This window comes from Apus apus, chromosome 3 (genome assembly GCF_020740795.1).
Source record: "Apus apus isolate bApuApu2 chromosome 3, bApuApu2.pri.cur, whole genome shotgun sequence".
NCBI lineage: Eukaryota > Metazoa > Chordata > Aves > Apodiformes > Apodidae > Apus > Apus apus.
The window spans coordinates 103,740,085-103,763,800 of record NC_067284.1 but is presented as its reverse complement, the minus strand read 5'-3'; the positions used below and the strand labels follow the sequence as shown (position 1 = coordinate 103,763,800).

Genomic DNA, 23,716 nt, shown 5'->3' with positions numbered 1-23,716 from the left:
TTTCAAGAACTGGGGAGGATAGTTTTATTGTGAGAATACAGAACAGTGATAAAAATCAATGAAGTGAAGGCAAACTGGGGTAGGCAGTGAATAGATGAGCTGTGCGTGTATTATTTTGCTTAGAGGCTTTGTCTGGCGCTCTTTGAGGCTGCAGTTTAGCTTAACGTGACATTATTTTTGCTCATATACATATAAAACAGGAAGCACATTCAGATAACATCAACAGCCACTTCCTTATATGTACAAAAATAAAGTGCTCTGACAGCAGCAAAACTGACACTTTGATTTTCGAAAGGGTAGAAACCTGTGTGTGTTTTGCAGACCCACATGGGCATTACAGGGGGCCAATCAGGAACGCAGGAGGAAAAGTTTAAAAACAAGCCCCCTGCATTGCTGCCTGGACATCTGGGCGTGAGCAGAAGGTGGGAGGAAGCCAGGAGCAAGCGCTGATTGTGGAGTGTAAGCAGCAGCAGCAACGAGGTTCATGGAGCAGCTTTATGCAGGTCCCCTGGCAGGTAAGATGTGGTGGTTGCAGCAGGTACCTGCCATGGGTTTTTATTTTTGGGAACAAAGTGAGTGCTTCTCTGATGTCATCCCTTGGTGCTGAGCCCAGGGGAAGCAGACATCTTTTCTTTGGCCTTTTGGCAAGGGTGTGGAATGATGGGATGAGGGGGAACGGCTTCAAGTTGCAAGAGAGGAGATTGAGATGAGATCTGAAGAAATTCTTGTTTTGAGGGTGGTGAGACACTTGCCCAGGTTTGTACACCCAGGATTGTGCCTGAGTTCAAGGTTACTAATACAGTCTGTCCTTATGGTGTCTGGAAATAAAATATAAATAACCTAGTTTTGTTTCCATGATCAGCTGCAAAGCTTCAGTTAAATGGAGCAGAACCACCATCAGTGCCTACTCCTGGCTCTGCAAGTTGATGCAAATAACAGGCATTTGGTTCCAATGTAGAGCTGCCCAGGTTTCCTGACTTCTGACACTGGCTGCCAAAATTGGATATTCCTATAATTTCTGCCATGTCCCTGATGTACCTTTTCTAATCAGAGTCATCCTGAAAGAGAAGGATCCTGTTTAGCTTCTGTAAGTGACATCTTCTGAGAGTAATTGCTGTAACAGATATGTCTTCTAGCAAAACACAACTCAAGTTTGCTGTATTAGAAAGAGAAAAATAAATATAAACTTTAAGGGAAAAGGGGGAAACAATCTGAGCAAATATTATCAATAATCCTTCTCAATTAGCCGACGATTGGCTTCTCTCTCATTTTTATATGACAGACACATACTGGTGGGTCCCCTGTGGCTCCCAGGCAGTCAAAATTTTGATTGGCCAGGTTAGTGATCTGAGTGGAAAGGAACTGTATTTGGCAAAATATCGTTTACTGCAAATGGATGAGAAGATTTTAGTATGGTTAAAATATGGTATCAGCATAAACTTCTTAAATAGGACAGTAAAGGAAATTATCTGGAGTAATTAAACTTCTGCACTATGTTCACTGCCAGTGACCCATACTTAGTAGAAGAGGAATAAGAAAGAAAGCACTGAACTATACCTGAAATGTTATGCATTCTCTTAGTATAGAGGAAAACCTTTGGAGTCTGGGCGCACCAAAATACCAGTTCACAGCTGGAGGATGTGACCTGCCTCTTCTATTAGAGCTTTGCTTTGGAATGGCTCTCGGGTTCCTTAATTAACACCCGAGACCTGAGTGTGCTGCTCTGCACCCATAACAGCTGCAAAAAAAAATAATCCAAACAACTTAAAAAAAAAAGAATTCTGTTTGGGCTATGTCATTTTGTTTCTTCCTACTAAATATTTTGTAGAAATAACAGCTTTTCTAAATACAGCCAATTCCTGCTTGTGCTCGTGACTCATGAGGAAGCTGTTTTCCGACTATCACATTATGCAATTTACCAAGGGAGACGGAGACACAAAGCCAAAAATGTTCCTTTTTTCCTATATTTAGGTTAGAGTATCTTTTATTTAGGCTAGTATATCATAGTATCCAGATTTTGAGTGAGCTGTATTTTTTAATAATGGGCTATGCAACCTCCAAAGGCTTATTTCTACCAGCCAAGAAGTTGTATTTCCATTAGACCTCACAGCAAACACTATTTTTTTAGCTGAGTGAGCAGCATTCATTAGGCTGGGGTCACAGGCACTAACACGTGGCTCCGCATTTGGTAGGCATTTTAGATGTCTACAGTAGAAAATATTTTGCATAATTTTCCTCAGCAACTAAAAATCCTAAGGCTTACTGAAGATGTGACAGATAAGTTTTCTGCAGGACACCTTCAGTCTGTGTTTTTACAAATTGAACTTTTGCAGTAATTTCCAGACGCTTTAGTGAAATCTCAGCTTAGTTTTGACCCATCTAAGCTGTGCTTTTGGTCCTCTTCTGTAAGGGCAAGAACCAGCCAGAAGCTGTAGATACTGTTGTGTGTTTGGGGTGAGTGGCATCATACTGATTCTTGGTGCATGAATCCTTGGGCTTCATTCCTGCCTTATGTCCCCAGCTGATGTGGCATGGTAATATGGAAACCCAGACTGGCTTGGGGTGAAAAGGACCTTAAAGATCATCTAGTCCCAACCCCCTGCCATGGGTAGGGACACCTCCACTAGACCAGGTTGCTCCAAGCCCTGTCCAACCTGACCTTCAACACTGCCAGGGATGGGGCAGCCACAGCTGCTCTGGGCAACCTGGGCTAGTGTCTCACCACCCTCTCAGCAAATAATTTCTTCCTCAGATCTCCTCTCAGTCTCCCCTCTTGCAGCTTGAAACCATTGCCCCATATCTTATCAGCTCCCTGCCCTTGTCAAAGGTCCAGCTGTCTCGTAGGCCCCTTCAGGTACTGGAGGGAGTTTGTCTCAGGGTGCTTATTCCCATAAGTGTAGTATTTCTAAGGTACTGTATGGCCCCAAAATATTTCTGTTTCTATTGAAATGAAGTGTGATTTGTAAATCCCTAATTTTGCAGAAAACTGATGAGTGAGCAGCCATTTAATATGACAAGCATTTTCCAGAACAAGGCAGTTTTCTCAGGGATTCTCATCCCTCCAGGCAGATGATGTTTGGCCTCCAAAGGTGCCTGTTTGAGACTCCATCGAGCCCTGTGGGAGCTTGGGTGCTTGTGTGTGGGAGCTGGGAAGTGTGAGTGGTCCTCTGCAGTGGTCCCCAGTGTTCAGTGCTGTCCCTGCACCCTTGGGGATGCCCACTTGCACTGGAGGCATGTTGAACTGGAAGGCTTCAGCCAAAGAGCTGGACATAGAGAGCAAAGAGGAATTGAAAGCTGTTGCATGTGGCTGCAGCTGTGCAGTGCAAGCAGAGGAGCAGTAAAACTGCTTCTGTTGCAGTCCAGAGCTTTGCTGTCCTACAGCTTGTTGACAGCCTTCAGCAGTAACTTCCCTGAGCTGCAGGCTTGGGAAAATCCACAGCATGCATGTTTGTTAAAGAGTTGCTGAGTATCGATGTGTTCTGCCATTTAATTCCGATTTTCCAACTATGTTGGATTGCAATTAGGGAAGTCTTGGCTGCAGTGCCTGGCAGTGGACTCTGTGGGGAGGGACAGGGCAGGGACACATCCAGGCATCTCTCTGTGCTCAGTGGGTCTCCAGCTCATAGGAGATGAACACCAACAGGCTTTGAGGGGCAGCCTCAGAAGCCCCAGAGCAATGGAAATGCTCTTGTTCAAGGTCTCAGTGATGTGCAGGAGTTGGTTGTACAAAGTTTCACATGGAGTAGGGAAGGTCTTGTGGTGCAGGACCTGCAGCAGACTGGCTCATGTAGCAGTTGCTAGGACATGAAGGAACAGTCTGAAGTTGTGCCAGGGGAGGTCTAGATTGGATGTTAGGAACAACTTCTTCATGGCAAGGGTTGTCAGGCACTGGCCCAGGCTGCCCAGGGCGGGGGTGGAGTCGCCATCCCTGGAGGGATTTCAAAGCTGTGTAGCTGTGGTGCTGAGAGACATGATTTAGTGGTGGCCTTGGTGTTGTGGCAGGTTTGCAGTTGTACTCGATGATCTTAAGTGTCTTTTCCAACCTATAAGATTCTTATGTCCCACGTCCTGTCACCATTGGTACATGGGTACACAAAGGGGAGCATGTGCAGTCCTGTCTGCAGGCAGGGGCTGCTTTGTGAAGGAGCTTTCTCATCTGGGGTTTTTCTTCCTTCATTACTTCAGCTTCTCTGGCTTGAAATTTTTGCAGTTGATTCTCTCATTCCATTTCAAACAAAATCTCAAGGACTTTGCCTTTCAGCCTCACGCACCATGTCACGTTTGCTTTTTACCCACAAAATGTTTCCTAGGTCCCTTTCCTCTCTACAATAAAGGTCACCTGTGACCCGCTGCTTCTCCAAGCTCTGTGTCATAGAAGAAGGGAAAGCAAGCTTGAAAATATAATATACATGGAAAAGGGGCAACAGGTACAAGTTGCCCCAGTTTCATCTTGACATAACAAAGACTTTTTTTATAACAAGAGCAGTGATGGACTCTTAGAATCACAGAGCGGTTTGGGTTGGAAGGAGCCTTTAAAGGCCATCTAGTCCAACACCCCTGCAGTGACCAGGGACATCTTCAACCAGATCAGGTTGCTCAGAGCCCTGTTCAATCTGACCGTGAATTCACTGGAACAACCTCCTTGGGGACATGGTGGAGTCCTCATTGCTGAAGGTTTTCAAGATGCAATTGTACAAGCTGCTAATCTCATCTGGAATGCCTTTCCCATGCAGGGTTGGACTGGATGGTTTTTCAAGATCCCTGTCAACCTGGGCAGTTCTGTGGATATCTGGAAAGCAGCCAACGAGCTTAAACATCTGTGTGCATCAGATACACCCTTCACTGCCAGGTCATTGAAAAGGCTCCACTCCCTGGGATATGCAGCAGGAATTCCTGCTTTGGCTGACAGACTTCAGCCCACTGTGCTTGTGTGGTTGGCACCTTGGGCCCGTCCTGCCAGCCAAGGATCCATTTCGTTCTTTAAAGCGAAGTGCACGTTCAGGAGATGTTTGATCTCTCTGTGTGTGAAGCCAGTTTTGAGTAAAGTTTTATTTTCTTGTTTCACCAGCATGGCAGGATCCATGTTTAACCTCTCAACATTTATTTTTTCCTTATTCCCTTTAATCTGAAACTTGTGTGTTGAATCAGCAGCAGGGTGGTTTTTACTATCTGTACTGTGCTGCTGAGGTTGAGTGTCTTCCTTATCTGTGTACTGAAGAAACCTTACTAGGATGGGATAGTTTTTTTGAAGGCAGAAAACATGATTCTCAGCGCTGGCAATCTGACAGCTCAAGGTCTTGGGAATGAAGACTCCAGCTCAGTCTCAGATCTGTTCACTGAAAGCATGGTGTGTTCAAGAAGGTCTTGCACCTGAGAACACAACACTGGAGTGCAGTTTAGACTGGGATACTGGAGAGTGGCCCCGTGGAAAGGGACCTGGGGGTCCTGGTGGATAACAGGCTCAACATGAGTAAACAGTGTGGTGCAGCAGCAATGAAAGCCAGCAGGATGCTGGGCTGCATCAACAAGGGCATCACTAGCAGAGATCAAGAAATCATCATCCCGCTCTGCTCAGCACTTGTCAGACCACACCTGGAATATTGTGTTCAGTTTGGTCCCTGCTCCACAAAAAGGATGTGGACAGGCTGGAGAGGGTCCAGAGAAGGGCCACAAGGATGATCAGAGGACTGGAGGACCTGCCATATGAGGAGAGGCTGAGAAAACTGGGTTTGCTCAGCCTTGAGAAAAGAAGGCCTTGGGGACACCTTATTACCGTGTTCCAGTACTTAAAGGGTGGCTACCAAGAAGGTGGAGATTCCCTGTTTACAAAGAGTCCCATGGAAAAGACAAGGGGTAATAGGCACCAGTTGCTCCTGGGGAGATTCCAGTTGGACACAAGAAGTAAATTTTTCACCATGAGGACAGTCAAAACATTGGAATAATCTCCCAAAGGAAGTGGCGGATTCTGCCTCATGGGCCAGTTTTAAGTCTCAGCTTATTTATTATAATACTGAGATAAGATTACTCTGTGGTCATACCAATAACGTGGTATCCTCAGCAAACTTTGCCACTTTAGCTTATTTTGCCAGTTTTGCTTTTTTTTCCACACAATTTATGAATCTGATACTTGGATATCTGTACAACCTCCTGATGTTCTTTGCTATCAGAAAAGTTTTTGCTTGACATGTGCAGTACCTGGCTGCTGAACAGGTCCTATGAGGAGCAGCCAGGATGCGCAGCACGCAGCCGTTGGGTCTGGTGGCATCCAGCCAGGCAGTCTGACCATGACATCTTCAAACTCTGCTTCCTTCTTTCACTGTTGCAGAAACCATTAAAAAATATTAAACTTTCCAGAGAGATGTGCTGAGGAGCTCGGTCACTGTGTCACTCAGAAATGCAGGAGAGAAACCGAGTTAAAGTGTGCTAGTGACAGCTGACAAGGTTGGCCTCTATCAAGGAGATGAACCATATCACATGATAGAATCGCATCAGCCTGTGAAAACAGCACTGATATAGAGCAATCACACTGTTTTGTGTTTTGGGAAGAACCTGCCACACTTTGAGCTTTGTTTACGTACACAGGCTGGAGTGTATTTTAGGCAGCTGAGAGAGTTTGTATCTCAGCTCTGCTTTCCAGCCTGCAAGCACACTGCCACCAGCACATCAAGCTCCAGTAGCAGCTCCAGCTCCATGCAGATCATGTATCTCTGATCGGACTTGACTACGTCATGGTGTTTGTTACAAGTGCACTGAATGTTGTTGAATTTCCTGTCTAACCAGTATTTAAAGTAGGAGCACTACACATAAACTACATGTACATATGTATCATAAAACCATAGAATAACACAATGGTTTGGGTGGGAAGGGACAATCCCCTCCTCTGACCTGCTGGCATAGATATATATATATATAGAGATATACATAGGTACATGTACACACACAATATTGAAATGAAGGGATGTGAGGAGCCTTCATACCCATTGATGGGTATTGCTCAGTGTTTGCCCTGAGTCACCAAAACCTCCTTGTTTTGACAATAGAAGATTAAAATGCATTTTGCCTTCCTGTAATTTTTTTTTAAATAAGAGGGTAACATCCATTTTAAAAGTCCTGCCTAGCTGGCATTGGCTTGTGCACACCGCAGAGGGATGGGCATTTCTCCTGCACTTTGCTTTTCTAATATGCGTTGGCCACATAACTGTCTCTTTGTATTTTTAGCATCAATAGCAGCAAAATTCTACCTTGCAGTGATTGCTGCCAGATTGATGTTCACCTTCAGTTGTGAAGGACTCATAGAAGTATCTAATACATTTTTAATTGCTTCCTTTGTATCTTCTCTAGGAGAGGAATTCTCCTATTCCATCTTTCCGATGGGTAATGCCATTGTCTGTGACTTATTGATGGTCTAACGAACATCTCTATAATGGTCTGGAGTTTTCAATTGTGCTTTCTTGGCAACGTTTTTCTTACCAGTCAGATATGCTTGTGTTTTCATCACTTGTGGGAAATTAGACCTTTCAAAATGTAGTATGTATGTTCGTGCTTCAGACTGATTGTCCTTACTAACAATATGGCCAGGCACTCTGCATCCTCAGCAGTCTGCCATCTAACGGGGTGTTAGTCTCTTCTCCCAAGGAGCAAGTGACAGGACAAGAGGAGGTGGCCTCAAGTTGTGCCAGGGGAGGTTTAGATTGGGTATTAGGAACAATTTCTTCCTGAACGGGGTTGTCAGGCCCTGGCCCAGGCTGCCCAGGGCAGTGGTGGAGTCCCTATCCCTGGGGGAATTTCAAAGCCATGCAGATGTGGTGCTGAGGGACATGGTTTAGTGGTGGCCTTGGCAGTGCTGGGTTAATGGTTGCACTCAGTGATCTTGAAGGTCTCTACCAACAAACATTTCTATGATTTTATGACAGGTGCATGAGGTGTGTACTGCTTGTTACCACATTAATTCACATGCAGCTGATAACTTGGAATAAAAACATTTCAGTCAGTGCAGAGCAAAGGGATGTGTGTTGAGGATGCTGTCCCTGCCTCTGCTCCGTTCTCCTCTCGCTTGTCCCGCAGTGCTGGTGGCAGTCGGAGGGGCACAGGATGTCTTGCGTGTCCCAGAGGAGTGGTGGCTGCCCCATCCCTAGAAGTGTTCAGGGCCAGGTTGGATGGGACTTGTAGCAAGCTGGTCTAGTGGGAGGTGTCCTTGCTCATGGCAGGGGGTTGGGACTGGGTGGTCTTTAAGGTGCCTTCCCACCCAAACCAGTCTGGGATTCTGCAAACAGCATGTTCTCCCCAGTGCCATTGGGAGATAATGGAAGGGGGAGTGCCTGGAGCTAAGGCTGCCCAGCAGTCTTCTTTTTAAGACCTTTTTCACTTGCCAAACTTTAATTTTGAGGCTTGTCTGTCTGTCTGAATAAAGGAAAGTGTCTTTTAACATCAGCAGGATCTCTTCAACTGCTGCTGAGAATAAAGTGCAGGGAAATGGATTTGTCTACTTAAAAGCCTTATTTTACCATTGTAATAAGCTGCCATGGCAGTGCCTCAGCCCAGGACTTTAACTGTGACTATGTAGTTTCTTGCTGAAAAAAAAAAGACCAGTATTTTTTTTCCCCCACAACCTTGCCCCTCAATTTCTGAGCATTGGAGACTCTCACTCAGTGTAGCTGGTTTGCAGCAATGGGCAAGGGCACAGGTCAGAGCAGGGACAGGGAGCTTTGTCTTGGGGCAGAGTGAGAGGCAAATTTTTAAGCACTGTTCATTTTTCACCAGAACTGTAAGTATTTCAGCTTGGTTCTTTCTCTGTTTTCAGTTCAGAGTGGTGGGATCCATTGTCAAAATGCAGGACTTGCTTTTTTTTTTTTTTTTTTTGTAGCCTCACTGCAGCAGCGCTGGGGAGGCTGGGGTGGCTGGGCTGTAGCCGCTGCTCCAGCTGCTCATGGGCCTCAGGCACACTCAGCTATTTTTAATGTACATCTGCAAATTAATGAAAATTAGTTTGGGGTGTGGGTTGGAAGTGCTGGTGACAATTAATTCCACATGCTGACCTTGCTGTTCTTGGGCCATCATTCCCATATGGAGTGAATTGGGAAGAGTTAATCTCAAAAGAACTGTGTGAGGAAGAGCTGTTAAAGCTTCATTTTGATATTTTTAGACAGTCATTTTTAGAAACTTGTCACTCAACAGCTGAGAAGAAACTGAATTTAATCTTTGCTATGTTTCCTGCTCTCCATCAGCAAAGCCTTAACTGGACACGTAACAACCCTATTTTATCGCTGCTCCTTGATTGGGGGCTGCTGTGCTGGGTGCTGTACCCAGGATTCCTTGGAGTCTCTTAAGTGTCTGTTGGTATAAGTAGAGAAGGGAATACAAGGAAACAGTTTAAATTAATCTATACTGGCTATACTTTGGCCTGTATTTCAGCCAAGTAGCTTAGACCTGATGTTGTGATGTGATCATTAGTGGCATATTATCTTTGTCAGTTTCTCTCAATAAATTTGGAGAATCTCTAAATAGTCTAAATCAACTGTTTCCGGGTCAACTGTGTCATTTCACCAATAAAAAAAAAAATGCTGCTTCATGGGGAGAAAATCAGGAAGCTTCAGCACAGTGGGTAATTCATGGTTTTTCTCCAAAATATCAAACCCTTGTGCTGGTGCTGTCTCAGCAGCAAATGCGTTGGCATCAGTGCTGCTGCAGTCCAGGCATAAGTGCTTGTCACTCTCATGAAACATCCAATAATGCTCTTGCAGGCGCTTGCACTGTCCTCGGAAGCTTGTTTTTGGGCCTGTGTTCTCTTGGCAACAAACCCTGGGGATGTGGATTAGTGGGTGAGCCACCTTGCAGGCCTGGGTGAGGCGGGAGCTGGGAGAGCAATGTGCAGCCATTCGTGGATACCCAGTTGTGCCGTGGTGTGGCTGTGTTGGAGATCCTCTGTAATCAGAATACAAGATGGTTACACTGCTTCTTTTATTTAATTGATATGTATATTGGCAGAGACAATCTGCAATAATAAAGAGACCTGCAAGCTGATCAGTTGGTTTTAAGTAGCTCTTCAGACTGGGGAAGGAGACTGGCTGTGCTGCCTCCAGTGCAGTCCCTGAGGTGATACATGATGCAGGAGCCTGGTGGGGAGTTCAAAGAAACGTAACCACATCTTCCATTCTTCTAACGCCTACCTTACCTTCCTATACATCTCATGTTTGGCCACCTCTAATCTGCTGTGTGTTTGAGTCAGCAACCTTGAAACATGTTCTGTTACCCCAGAACAAAGCATCTGAAGTGTATGGTCCTGCTGACATCGCTGTAAAGATGCTGAGGGTCAGCTGAACTGCTCACAAGACCCTCTCTGCCCAGGACTCCGGTGCTTGCCTTCTCTTTACTGGCCCTGCGTAGACATGGGCAGCTCTAGGGATCGGGCCTTGAGCCAGCACGCCTCGGTAGTCCTGTGGAAACAAACCTGGAGATAAAAAGACTGACAGCCTTGTGCCTGGTCAGCAAGCTGAATCAGCTCATGGAGGGACCTAATGCATGCTGGGACAATCCAAGGGAAGGGGCAGAGCTGCTCATGTGGGATGGGACGTGCAGGATCTATGCAGCAAAGCATGAGGTCTGTTCATTTGCTCATGTGTCTTGAACTTGCTGTGTTCCAGGTATGTTGTTCTGACTCAGGAACACACAAGTCTTTGGTTTGCTGTGGCATTAGTGGGCAGTCACAAATAATGCTCAGAAAATAAGATATTTTACTGAAAGATTCTGTGAAGAAGCCTAAGAAGAATCTTCACTATAACTTAAGGGGTTTCTTCACTCTCTACAACTGCCTTGAAAGGAGGTTGGATGAGGAGTGGACTTGGTCTCTTCTCCCGAGTAACAAATGATGGAACAAAAAGAGGTGGCCTCAAGGTCTGCTAGGGGAATTTTAGACTGGTTATTGGGAACAATTTCTTCCTGGAAAGGGTTGTCAGGCCCAGGCTGCCTATCCCTGGGCAGTGGTGGAGTCCCCATCCCTGGAGGGATTTCAAAGCCATGTAGCTGTGGTGTTGAGGGACATGGTTTAGTGGCGGCCTTGGTAGTGCTGGGTAATGGGTGAACTTGATCATCTCAAGGGTCTTTTCCAACCCAAATCACTCCATGATTCACAACCATATGCTGTCAAAAGTGAAGTTGCTTGACAATGAACAAAGTTGTATGGGGTGTATTTCAGTCACAGATTGTTTCTTCAAAGCAAATGCTCCCAAACAGAATGAGTTATGTAGCAATTGGTTTCTCTTAGAAATTGTTGTTAAAAATATAATGATACCAGTCACAACAGTCAGTAGAAACTTCCTTGAGCTTTGTGGGCATCTCACACTTGAGGTGAAGCTTGGATTTCTGGCAGACTCTTCATGGAGGTGGCACTGCTTGAAAAAGTACTTGACAGCACATGCCATCCACGTTCTGCAATTTCAGTTCTGTTAGTTTACAGTGCACTCCTAGGAGTGCAGTGACTAGGACTTGCAAGTGCACTGCTGCAGCTTCATGCAAGCAGATGGGCTTCTGTATGTTCTCTTGGTGTCCGTGTGCTGTTGCTGAGCTGAACTGTCAAAGGTGGCAAGCGTTTCAGGCAAGCACCACGTTCCTGCTGCTGCGTGCTTCTCTGTAGATCAGCCTCCATTTCTGCTTCCACATTGCCTTATTGATGCTGTGCTTAAATTCACATCCTCAGTTTTGAGTACGTATCAGAAGGACTCTTGCCTGTGTCTTGTGTGCACAGGATGCTGGGTTTTGAGTGACCTTGTGTGTAGACCTCCCAAATGCTCCGTGTGCTGGCGGTGGCCATGACCTGCCTGCATTTCCTCTCACAGGCCATGACAGCCAGAGTGAACCCACTGCGGGGGCGCCTCGTTGCACAGTCTCTCTCTCTCCTTCACACGTGTGATACACAAACACCTTTCATGCTCCTTTTTTTAACTGCAGTGCCTGAATAGTGAGGGTGAAGAGATGTATGGCTGCTGCTGCCCTTATAATTGTCCCTATATGACAGCAGGAGGTGCTGGAATGGCACAGTCCACATCCTGCCTGACCTGCAGTTATTCAACTCAATACCTATTATCTAGATTGTAATTTTTTTCATCCTAAAGGACTCAGGAGTCGAGGAACAACCTATTGAGATGACAGCTCTTCTCTGGCTATTGCACATCAGCTGACATGCTGAGAAAAGAAGACCTGCAAGGAGTGACAAGGGTACTTTCGGAGGCTCCTTGGAGCAGATTCTACATTCAAACTGAGCAACCATAGGTCTTCTGGTGTAAAAGCATAAAATATTATCTAATATAATTCTTACACAGCTCAGAGGAAGCTGGTCTGAGGAAAAGGACCTGGGAGTCTCCTGGACAACAAGTTAACCATGAGCCAGCAATGTGCCCAAGAAGGCCAGTGCCCTCCTAGGGTGCATTTAGGAGAGTGTGGCCAGTAGGTCGAGGGAGGTTCCCCGGTGAGTCCACATCTGGAGAACTTTGTCCAGTTCTGGGCTCCACAGTACAGGAGAGACAAGAAGTTACTGGAGAGAGTCCAGCAGAGGGCTACGAGGATGATGGGGGGACTGGAGCATCTCTCTTTGGACAAAAGGCTAAGAGACCTGGGGCTGTGTAATCTAGAGAATGGAAGACTGAGAGGACATCTTATCAATGCTTATAGATAGCTAAAGGTCAAGTGTGAAGAGGATGGGGCCAGACTCTTTCAGTGATGCCCAGTGACAAGACAAAGGGCAGTGGGAACAAACTGCAACACAGGAAATGCCATCTCAACATGAGGAAAAACTTCTTGACTTTGAGGGTGACATAGCACTAGAACAGGCTGCCCAGAGAGGTTGTGGAGGCTTCTTCTCTGAAGACATTCAAAACCTGCCTGGATGCCATCCCGTGCAACCTGCTCTGGGTGAGCCTGCTCTAGGAGGGGACTTGGACTAGATGAGCTCCAGAGCTTCCCTTTGACCCCAAACATTCTGCAATTCTGTAATTTTCCTGTCTTCCCTTGCTTTAATGTAGACATTTTCCCCACTTGTATGTCATCATATAAAACCATCCGCCTAAAAAGACTTTTTCCCTGTGGGCTGATGCATCCTCCTCACTCTCCATTTCAAGGCCATCATCAGCCGTTGGTGTCAAGAGCACTCACAGAGCGCAGACATCTCTCTGTGATCTGTCTCTGCACCAACCTCATTGCCAGAGTCACCTGCCTGCTGTTGATCATCATAGAGCTGGCTGTGAAGAAGACAACTCTTCCGCCATGCTAGGGTAACTTTTCTTCACCAGTGCTTCTCTTCACAGCATGTGTTTCTGTCTCTCCATCTTAGGATGAAGTCTTACATGTATTATTTAGGAATTTGGGACGGGTTTTCTGCACTGCCTTTGTGGTGACATGCAGGGACAGGCCTGAAGAACATGTGTCACCAGAAACACCTGGATTTTCTCCAGTAAGCGTTGGGATGGATTATGATATTCAATCCTTGGTTGTACACAACTGGCCTTTACCTGAATAATTTCACTTTTGCTTCTCAGAATCAAGAAGTTTAAGTGAACTGCTGAGTTCTTTGAGGTATTTTTTTAGAGAAGAGGGAAGTGTTCTTCACATTGAATCTTGTATTTTAGGTAAAGTAGAAAAACAAACACTGAAATATCTGCAGTAATGTACTGAAACCAGGCAGCTGCCAAGGTCAGTTGTTAAATGACTTTCAGTGAGTGTTGGGTGTTCATGATTGCTTCTATCAGCTACCTGGGCTACTGTAGTGCATATCATTAATAACTCAGATTTATCACTCACCTTTACAGTCTTGGCTTTTTTCTAAAGGCGCTATAATCCTTGGGTTTTAACAAAAAAAAACAACAAACCCAAACATCAGAACAACTCTTTGAAGTTGGCTGATTTGCTGTCAGCTGATGTAATTAGCTGTAGATGTAATTTTAAAATTAATTTATGTAAAATACTTTAATTCGCTGCTTCCTTTCAGTAAAATAGCTGAAAAAATATTGTTTGGATCAGTAAAATATCTCTAAATTCAGAACATTTTGGTCATCATTATTTGAATTCTTGGACACCCAGGGAACTGTACCTTTGTCTGCCTTTGCCATCACCGTGTGTCCTCCAGAAAACTTGAAAATGCTCAGGCCTAGGAAGTAATAGGGGTACAAATTAACAAGAATTTATTTTCACTGTTTCTTTTAGTTTCATTTGATTTACAGTTAGGTTCTGAGCCTGCTGGGTTGGGGCCTTCTCAATTCTTTTACACACACACTGTCTGCAGCAGGGTCTTCCAGTTTGTGGTTGCTGTTCCTAGATGTGCTTCATGCTGCCAATAATAAACGTAGTCATATGCTCTCCCCACTCTGGGGCTGAAACCAGAACTACTCTTGTGTCATTTAGGTAAGCCTGGGGTTTGTTAACTGCGAGATCTCTGTAGCTGATAGGGCTTTATGACAGCAATGTTCTCTGAAACATTTATGGTGTTGATGGATGTTCTCCCATCCCAACAAGCTCCGTATCACCCTGTCCCTGGGATGAAAAGTCATCATGGACACATGGAGGACACTTTGGTGGCAATGTCTCCAGTGTTTAATGTAGGATGTTTGGCTGCTGTTGGCAGCTCAGGTTGTCAGACCTTCAGACCTTTCTCATAAGTGATCCAATACTTTATTAGTCGTGGTGTTAAGGTACTTGGTGCCAACTTTATTTCTTCACTAGAGCAGAGGGCTGTAGAGGTGTATCTTTCCTGGTTTTTGTTGTGTTGTTTTTTTTTTCTTCCTCTTTCTTTGTTAATATTTAATTTATGTTCTTTCCTAGTGTGGAAGAATTACCTAGTGTAACCACGAAAGCATGTATGAATAAATTTACTCTAAGAAATTGGGAGAGAAAGAAAGTAAAGAGGTTAGCTGAGATCACTGGAGCATGAGATGTGGGAGCCATCAGACGCAGACTTGTTGAGTACTTCAGCTTGTTTTCTCAGAGCTGCTAGTGCAGGACACACACCAGTCTCACTGTATGAAGCAACCAGCTGATCTTTTTTTGTATTAATAAACAAACGTAATTGGATAACAGGAATGTGTAATCCTCATCAGAGCAGTGCACGTTCCAGCTTTGCCCAGGGTAAGTGCAGGAGGGGGAGTTCCGGGAAGCTGCAATTGGACATTTTTGGGCATTATTTCTTCCTTCATTTTAGCAAGGAACAGTCATGTGGGAGAGAACTTTTAAAATGGTTGTCTGACTTGGAAGTTTGATATTGTTTTGATATGAATTCAAGGTCGAGTTCTCATTCTTATTCTGGTAAACTGCATACCTGTAGAAAAGGAGGGCATTGGATTAGCAGGAAACATTTTGGTCCTTCTCAAGACATGTTTTAATGGCTTTCAGTAGACGTTTTTCATGTAATACATCTGGATTCCATTAGCTGTTTAAAACGGAGTTATTTTAAGCTTATGACTGCACATAGTTGAAGGAGGGGGGGCACTGTATTTTTAGGTCAGCTTGACTGTACTTTCTTTCCAAGGGAGCAGTGCAGCCTTTTCTTTCTGAATGTTTAGATTTTGAGGCAGACAACTGCATGGAAACACATGCAACCTCTCAGGCAGGGATTCTGGATCTACTATATTAATTTCTTCTCATATTATACTCTCCCAAGCCCAAACACAATCAGAGACAAAACCCCTGTAGAGCTCCTACTTCTGAGCTCCAGCCGGGATGCAGAGGTGAGTACCTTGTCTGTGTGCCCATGTGGCTTTGCACTGAGCTGCAAGAGTGACAAGCAGGCACAGGGCTGGCAGCAGCACCTGCCAATGGGACCTGTCCTGTGCCTACATCATGCTGCATTTTGCTTCTCTTAGAGGCAAAGAGTAAATCTCTCATGCCTGAGGACTGTAGGGAAGAGCACTGCTTCTGTGCCAAATAATAAATCAAATTCATGCTGGCAGCAAGATTACAGATTTCAGACTCCTAATGGGTGGAATGGATTACCAAGATGCATTACCCATTCATAAGAGGGCACTGATTTCTGCAGCTGGAGCAGTTTGTTAGGTGATGCTCATGAGGCAATTATCCAGCAAAAGGCTTTTTATCTCTGATAGATTTTTAAATCTAATGCTGTGAGTATAAATTTAGCAGAACAGTTTCATTGCTCCAAAACAGTTTGACTCCACTTAGCCAAAGATGAGAGTTTCTTTTGCTGTATTGTATGTTGGAAGCAATAACCAGCTCTGATCATTAAAAGACAAAGGATCAAAGACCCAGTAAAACTCCACAGCTCCTGCAATGGTCATGCAAGCAATTTAGAAGGCTGTGCCCTTTGCTTCCATCCCTGAGCCTGCTGCAGTGTCAAATACATGGGCTGTGTGATGTTTTTACACTAATAATATTTGTCTGGGTTGGTTTTGGTTGTCTTCAGCCATAGCTCAAGCAAAAGACTCTTCTTGTCAGAATAATTTTACTTTCACACAGTTACATCTCTTTTTTTTCTGATTTGGAGGTAATTTGACTCCCAGATTCTCCAAAAATTGCAGATGTATTTTTCCTTTAGTTCTAGCTAATGGTTTTATTTTGTTTCATGCTGTTAAACAGTTGGCATGTTAGTCAGGATAACCAAATGCCAGAATTCAGTAAAGGGAACTGCCAAGGTTGACCTTAAACTGAATGACACTAAGAGTAAGTATATTTTGGAGCCACTGAAACAAAACTGTGGTATAAATGTGAGGTCATTCTTTGTGCTTGCTTTCTTCAGCAGCGTCCTCTGCATCTCTTCTGAAACAAGCCAGAGCAACCCAGGCAGTCATTTCTGCTACATAATTTTAAGAAAATCTTGATCTTGATTTAGGAATTGTCTGAGTGCCTGCCAAAAAAAGCGTGAGCTCGGCCATCATCCCAGTTGTTCTGCTGTAAGATCTCCCTCTGCTTTTCTGTTCCCCCCTCTCCAGCTCAGGGCTTCTCCAGGTGTTTTCCTGCACTGTGCTCTGACTATCCCAGTTCTGCAGCCACACTGACCAGGGAGGATAAGGCAATAAATCAAAAGTAAATTACTGGCTAACTGAATGAAGATCTCTATAGTTCTGTCTAATAAACATGTTGAGCTTAAGGGGACGTCACAGTTGTATGGTCAATTTTGCTGCCCCAAAGCAGCTACATGCGCTTTCTCATGGTTGTTTATCTGACACTGTCTTTCAAACCTTAGCCAGAATACTATTATTAAGTTTCACCTTAAGCAAGTGAGGAGATGTATACTGAAAGCCAGGGGGATTTTAAACAAATATTCTGCTACTTTCACACACTAAGGTGCAAATAAGCTGTGCAAGTTGAGACATCCAAGAGGGAAAAAAAAGAAAAAAAAGTGAAAATTTGTTCAGCATCTTCTCTTTTCCGTTACTGTCGATCTGCAGCATACAGAGCTGTGCTGGTACCAAACATCAGGTGGGAATTATGGGTCTTAGTGCTTCTACTCTACTCTGGTGAGACCTCCCTGCAGTGCTGGGTCCAGCTCTGGAGTCCCCAACACAAGAAGGACATGGAGCTGTTGAAGTGAGTCCAGAGCAGGCCACAGAGGTGATCCAAAGGCTGGAGCAGCTCTGCTCTGGAGACAGGCTGAGGGAGTTGGGGTTGTTCAGCCTGGAGAAGAGAAGGCTCTGGGGAGACCTCAGAGCACCTTCCAGTGCCTGAAAGGGGTGCAGGAAAACTGGGGAGGGACTTTTGACAAGGGCAGGGAGTGGTGGGACAACAGGGAATGGCTTCAAGCTGCAAGAGGGGAGACTGAGATGAGATCTGAGGAAGAAATTCTTTGCTGTGCGGGTGTTGAGACACTGGCCCAGGTTTTCCAGAGCAGCTGTGGCTGCCCCATCCGTGGAAGTGTTGAAGACCGGGTTGGATGTGGCTTGGAGCAACCTGGTCTAGTGGGAGGTGTCCCTACCTATGGCAGGGGGTTGCGACTAGATGATCTCTAGGGTCCCTTCCACCCAAAACCATTCTGGGATTCTGGAATTCTTCTTTGGTGATAGACCAATCTTGTGTTGTTGGTGACAGCAGGGAGTGTGTGGTAGGATCGAAGCGCTGGCGTGTCATAAGGCTTGTGGCTTTCCTTCCAACGTTGCCTTTGGAAACACTGGGAAAACACACAGTGTGGCACACTGTTAAAGTGGATGTGTTAGTCAAGTCATGTGTCATTTGCCTTGTTTGAGCCTGTGGTTGATCAGTGCCTTCCTTTAGCCAGAAAAGTCAAGCAGAAGGTCCTTAGGATTAACTGCATCGGGACTCTAGAAAGGAAAGACACAAGGAAGCGTCTCAACGGAACTCACAGTCCTGTTACTTCCATTAGAAGGAATCCCCAGACTACATTCTGTGTTTAATATTTGCAGCAATTTACTGTTTTTTCTAAACAAATTAATCCCTTGTCTTCAACAAATGATTTTTAAGTAGCACTGCTGTTTGCACGGTTTCTTTAGAAACACACAGAAGAGAACTGATTGACCAATGATTTAGGGTTTGCAGCTCTTAAAGGAACCTAGTACCTTATAACAATGTCATCAGATATTGCCAGACTGATATTTCTAATTTAATTGACCTTTAACATAATTAACGTTCTGTTGTAATTTAGTTTCTCAGAAGAAATGCCCTTGTGTCAATAACGTTTCACATAAGGAGTCTAAAGTGTAAAAGGAGTCTCAGTCCCACAACCTATCACTGTAAGTGACTGCAGGCTGATCTTCCTCCAACATTTCTTCTTGCAGCTGGGAAGTGGGATCATACTGGGTCCATTTTTTATTTATCTGACAAATCAGGGTTCATGAGGTTTGGCCGACACATGTTCCACTTTGTCTCATCTACTTTAATCTTAGAGAACTGTTAAAATTTCACCTGGCAAGCTCCTCTCCCAGCAAAAGCAACAGCAGGAAGCAATGAAACCTCATGAATGAACAAGCTGGTGTGGTAACATCAGGCCAAGTGTGCAGAGTTACTAGTTTTGGAGCTATTCTGGCTACAGATGAGTACATTTAATTGCTCCTCCAAGCCAGCACTCTCAGATACCCAAGGGTGTTGTTGTTTTTTTTTTCACTGTCCTTTATTCACTTTTCTGTCCTCATTATCCAGGTGAAATCTCCATCCCATCTCTCTGGAATGAGGGGATTCTGTTTACTGTTTCTAATTTACAAAATCTACTGAAATTCGTTTCCATCAGATACTAGCACACAGTCTTCCATCATCTTTAGCTGATTAAGTAAATTCTTACTTACATAGAAGCAGCACAAAGTGACTCCCTGAGTGTTTTAAAATCCGAGCTGCTTTCCCAGGTTTTGCTTTACATTCTGTAATTATTTCTGCAACTTCCCTCTAAAAGCTCCCTTAGCATCAAGAGGTAGAATCTCAGCTCCACATATTTTTCAAATTACCTGAAATAGCCTGAAGTGAAGACAGAGCTAACTTCACTGATATCCTGTTTGAATCTAAAGGAAACAAACTCAGCTGGTCAAGTCTTGTCCTTGTGGGAGTCTGAATATTTTTCTGCACATGCAGGTCTTTGTGTTAGACCTCTGCTTGGCTGCGTTCTTGAAAGGACGTAGCCTTTTCTGAGAGCACTTGGGTCCCAGCACCCAGGGCTGCATTCTCATGGGTTTGTCCTCCCATCCATCCCCCTGTCACTAAGCTCAGGCAGCTGTGACTTGGTTGGCTTCTTCAAGTTCTCCTGTTTGTTTTTGAGAGTCTGTTGTGGTTACAGCTATCAGTCCCCCGCAGCAGCCGTTGTGGCACCGAGGGCTTTTACACAGGCAGAGGATGCACAAAGTTTAATGCAGGGGTACAAATTATTATCATCATCCAGGGATGAGTTGCCTTTTCAGATGTGCATTTTTCAAAGCCTTCTTGGTTTGAAAAGATTTGTTTTCTTTGTTCAAAGACAGTATAAAAAGGAAAATGTGAATAGAATATGAGGCTGGAGAAAGTAGCCTGTATTTGGCTGAATGTTTCAGCTTCATGCAGAACTTGTTGTTTCAGCAGTGATAGGCTTCAAAGAGGATGTGGTTTATGTTCCTGCTATTCAAATGTCTCAAACCCCCAGCAACAGTCAGTGCTGGGGCTTGAAATGTTAAACTCAGCTTGTGTTTTATTAGTGTTTAACAACTACGAGCAAGGATTAGTTTTACAAGGCCAGGGCCACAGTGTTTGTCCAGCTCAGGCAATGTTTGCAGCGGTGGTGGATGGGGCTCATAGCTGGTCAGAGTCACAGGACCTGAAGGCTCTGCCCTGCCCGGGCTCTCCAGGGGACAACAGCAGCTCACACGGTGCTTTCCCCACAGAAGCGGGGTGCCCAGACACAGAGCTGCATCATCTCATTCTGTGCGCTGCACGCAGGGTCCTTCGAGAATAACAAAACCTCCCAATCATTTTGCTCATTTTGCTTATGTCCTTAACGCTTTTACTTTCCTGAATCTCATCAAATTTTGCAGGTGTGGTGTGATCAGCGCTGAAGTGTGTGAAACACTCAAGGCAAATGTGCTGAAAGAATTTTAGGGACATCATCTTTCCATCTTTACACGTTGCATCATCTTTCTGGCTGTTTCCATGCACCTGTCAGCCAGAGCGGATCCCTTCCGCAAGATGACACCGTTCATTTAGGTTACTGCAGGTTCTATGTGTAGCTTGGATTTTTGTCTTCCAAAAATTTACTTACTCCTTTCTTGATATTTTAATTGCATTTTTTGTCTTTCATTCTCTGGGTTCTATTTCTCTGCATTTCCACTCCATTTCCTCTGACCTTAACTAAACTAAATATTTAATATTTTACTGTTTCCTGCCCTGCAGTCTGTCAGTAAGCACCAAAACACTCCCTACTTAGTACGTGACCTTGCAGAATTTTTGTTGTTTTCTTGCCCAATTGCCATTTGGTTCTGCTTATTGCCTTCTGTCCCATCCAGCATCAGAATTATGCCAATTCTTTGTTTTTAAACAATAGCCAAATGCTATTTAGAAGCCTTTTGCTGAAAATCTCTGGAAGTGTGAGTGAACTCAAAGCAACAACCTTTCCTTTCTTCCAGCTCTCGTTATCAATGCATTCAGAGAATTCCAAGGGGTTTGTGAGATCTGCATTTCCTCTCTAGGTACTAATCAGACTGTGACTGTTCCAGCATCCTCTTATTCTTGAACTGCAATTTCAACCAAATTGAGAGACAAACATAAGTTTACATTCTCACTGCTCTTTCAACATACAGATACTATCTTTGCTTTCTGGGTCTTGGTATAATATTGTTGGGTTTTTTTTACCCTCTAAATGGTAGTTCTGCTTGCTGTTTGACTGCCTCATCTTTTATCACGTCCACAGATCATCTGGGTATGGTGACCTTGTCAGTGACTTTTAAATTACCCATTTCTTACCAAACCTTTTGATTGTCATTGTTTCCAGTGGCATTTCAGAGTCTTAATACTACCTCATCTCTGTTGTGTGTGGCTTCTAAAAAACTTACACTTTTCATTTAAAGTCCATGCCACATGTGTGAATTTTACTTTCATAATTTGCTTTTGCTAGTTCTATGCATTTTATTTAAATGTTGCTTTCTGATGCTTATTGTCCCTGTGTTATTTTCAGGAGCTTCTGTGGATACTGAGCAGGATCACACTGTGGCTGTTAATGATGAGCTCTTGTCATTAGCTCTCAACTCCTTTCTGTTGCAGAAGGATATTAGCTTAGCCTCGTGTATTTTAGAACTAATTGTTTCAAGAAGCAATAATTTAAATAGTTTACATGCAAATTTGTTTGTTATCCTTTATGGTAGGTGTCACCCCCCACATACCCATCACCCCACTGCTGCCAGAGCAGATATTTTGAGTATCCTGTGCCAAACAGGTACATTCACACTGTGTGACAAGCTGTTATTTAATTCCCATCTTTGGTTTACTGGTTGAACAAGACAACTTAAAAAATCTCAATCATGTGAAATGAATGGCCTTGCTTTAGGACTCTGCATGGCTAGGACTAGATTTCTTCAAGCATCTAAGCTCATCCAGTGGGAATATGTGTTCATTTACTGGGATATCCTGTATATTCCCATATTTCTTTTCAGAAAGGAGCAAATGATGTTCCACTTCCCTTGCATGTCATTGATCTTCCTGCATTTGCGTGGGATTCAGATTTAATCTGATCAGAAACTGCTATCACTGAAGTGTCTTGACTATAGATCATTCCAGATGTAGACAACCATAGCCTGTATTTTGATTTAGATTTGAATTGGCTGAACCTGAGGTGAACCTGAAGCTTTTTCTCAAGCTGCAGTGTTGTTTGATAGCAGCTATTGAAGAGATTAATAAAAAAAAAATTGATGGACAAGAGATGAAAAATCTGAAGTTGGTCACAGGAATTGCTGTTGGCTTTCAGAGGAAAGCAGCTGCCTTGGTGGTGGGGAGGAAATAGAAATAATTCTTCATGCAAAGAGCAACATTTGCTAGAGGTGCAGTTTTCATGAGCCTCATGGGATGATCTGAAATGGTGAAGACTGGCTAATGTGCTGCAGACAAATGTATAAAGGTTGGATTGCATATATATATGTTGTTGTTGTTGTTGTTTTTTCCTTGTAGTGTCATCTAGACTGTCACAGACCTCTTCCCCTCAGTCAAGCTGCCCATCACCTTCCATCCAGACAGGCAAAGTCATCTCCTCATCCCAGAAGCACAGCAAGAAGGCACTAAAGCAGGTAAGTAGCCTAGTCTGAAGCCTAGGTTAGGGGTTGTTGCAGTAATTTCTCTGGTAAATTGTCTTTTTCAGTGAAGTTGCAATTTGCAGGGAAGTAATTCAGGAATTCCTTTCTGTCTCATGGTAAACAGGGTTTTGGTAAAATATCCCTCTCTTTTAAAGGTGGTTCAACTTTTAAAGGTGTTTCAAAATATTCTGCTATTTAGTTCTCTGCTATTTCTTTAAATAAGCATCTGAACATTTTTTGTTATTATTTTATAGGATGGATATGTTTCTTTTCACCCAACCTTTTGATGACTGTGTGTAGCTTTCTAAATAGTAAGTGGAAGGTCTTTTTGGGAAAATAATGAAATCCACCAACTTCTCCCCCTAGTTGGGGCCAGTACTCTCCCTTCCAAGGAATTCTGTGGGTACAGTGGAGAGAAGAAGGGGAAGGACAGCACACTGGCTTTGAGTTGTACCTCTGCTGGGTGTATGAGCGAAAGTGAAGGACCGATTATTTTCCATGCTTGGGGAAAGACTGTTGTGCTGATAGAGTTAATTGTGTGCATACAGGGTAGGATGGGTAAGTGTTTGCACTTCAAATCATTTCTTTCTCCTAATGAAAAGTGCAAGATGAATTAGTCCCCTGAGTGTCTTATTTGCAGGTGTTTCCCCAACTGCATTGTTTAGTTTTTCATTATCCTTAGAAAGGAAATGCTTTATCAGGGTTAGATTTACTCCTTCATAAAGTAAAAATCTGTAAGGAGTTACAAATCAAGTTGCAGAAGAGATGCTAGTCCAGGGATTATGAAAGCTTCTCAGACAGGTGAAATCATTATGTGTTCCAGATAGGATTTACCTTTTCCAGCCCAGCCTCTTTTCCTGACTTTTTCCAGGCATTCAGCAAGCAGAGATGCTGGCAGCCCTGGAAAAAGGATCTGCAGTGAGAAAGAAGGATCTGATTAGGGCTTATGACTGAGGAGAGCATTGCAGGGGAAGACAAGGCAACTGGATAAACTGGAGCTTTGTTTCCAGCAAGAGAGAGTTGCTATCAAAATG

At 44.0% G+C, this 23,716-nt stretch overlaps 1 protein-coding gene across 2 annotated transcripts in view; it reads left to right on the top strand.

Annotated features, from left to right (window-relative positions):
* Window positions 1–23,716, top strand: part of ASXL2 (ASXL transcriptional regulator 2) — a 115,110-nt gene that overhangs the window by 63,120 nt on the left and 28,274 nt on the right. For both annotated transcript variants that reach the window (XM_051615839.1, XM_051615840.1), the window contains one exon: window positions 22,561–22,676. In XM_051615839.1, the coding sequence (XP_051471799.1) occupies window positions 22,561–22,676 (116 nt within the window). The remainder of the gene's footprint in view (window positions 1–22,560; window positions 22,677–23,716) is intronic.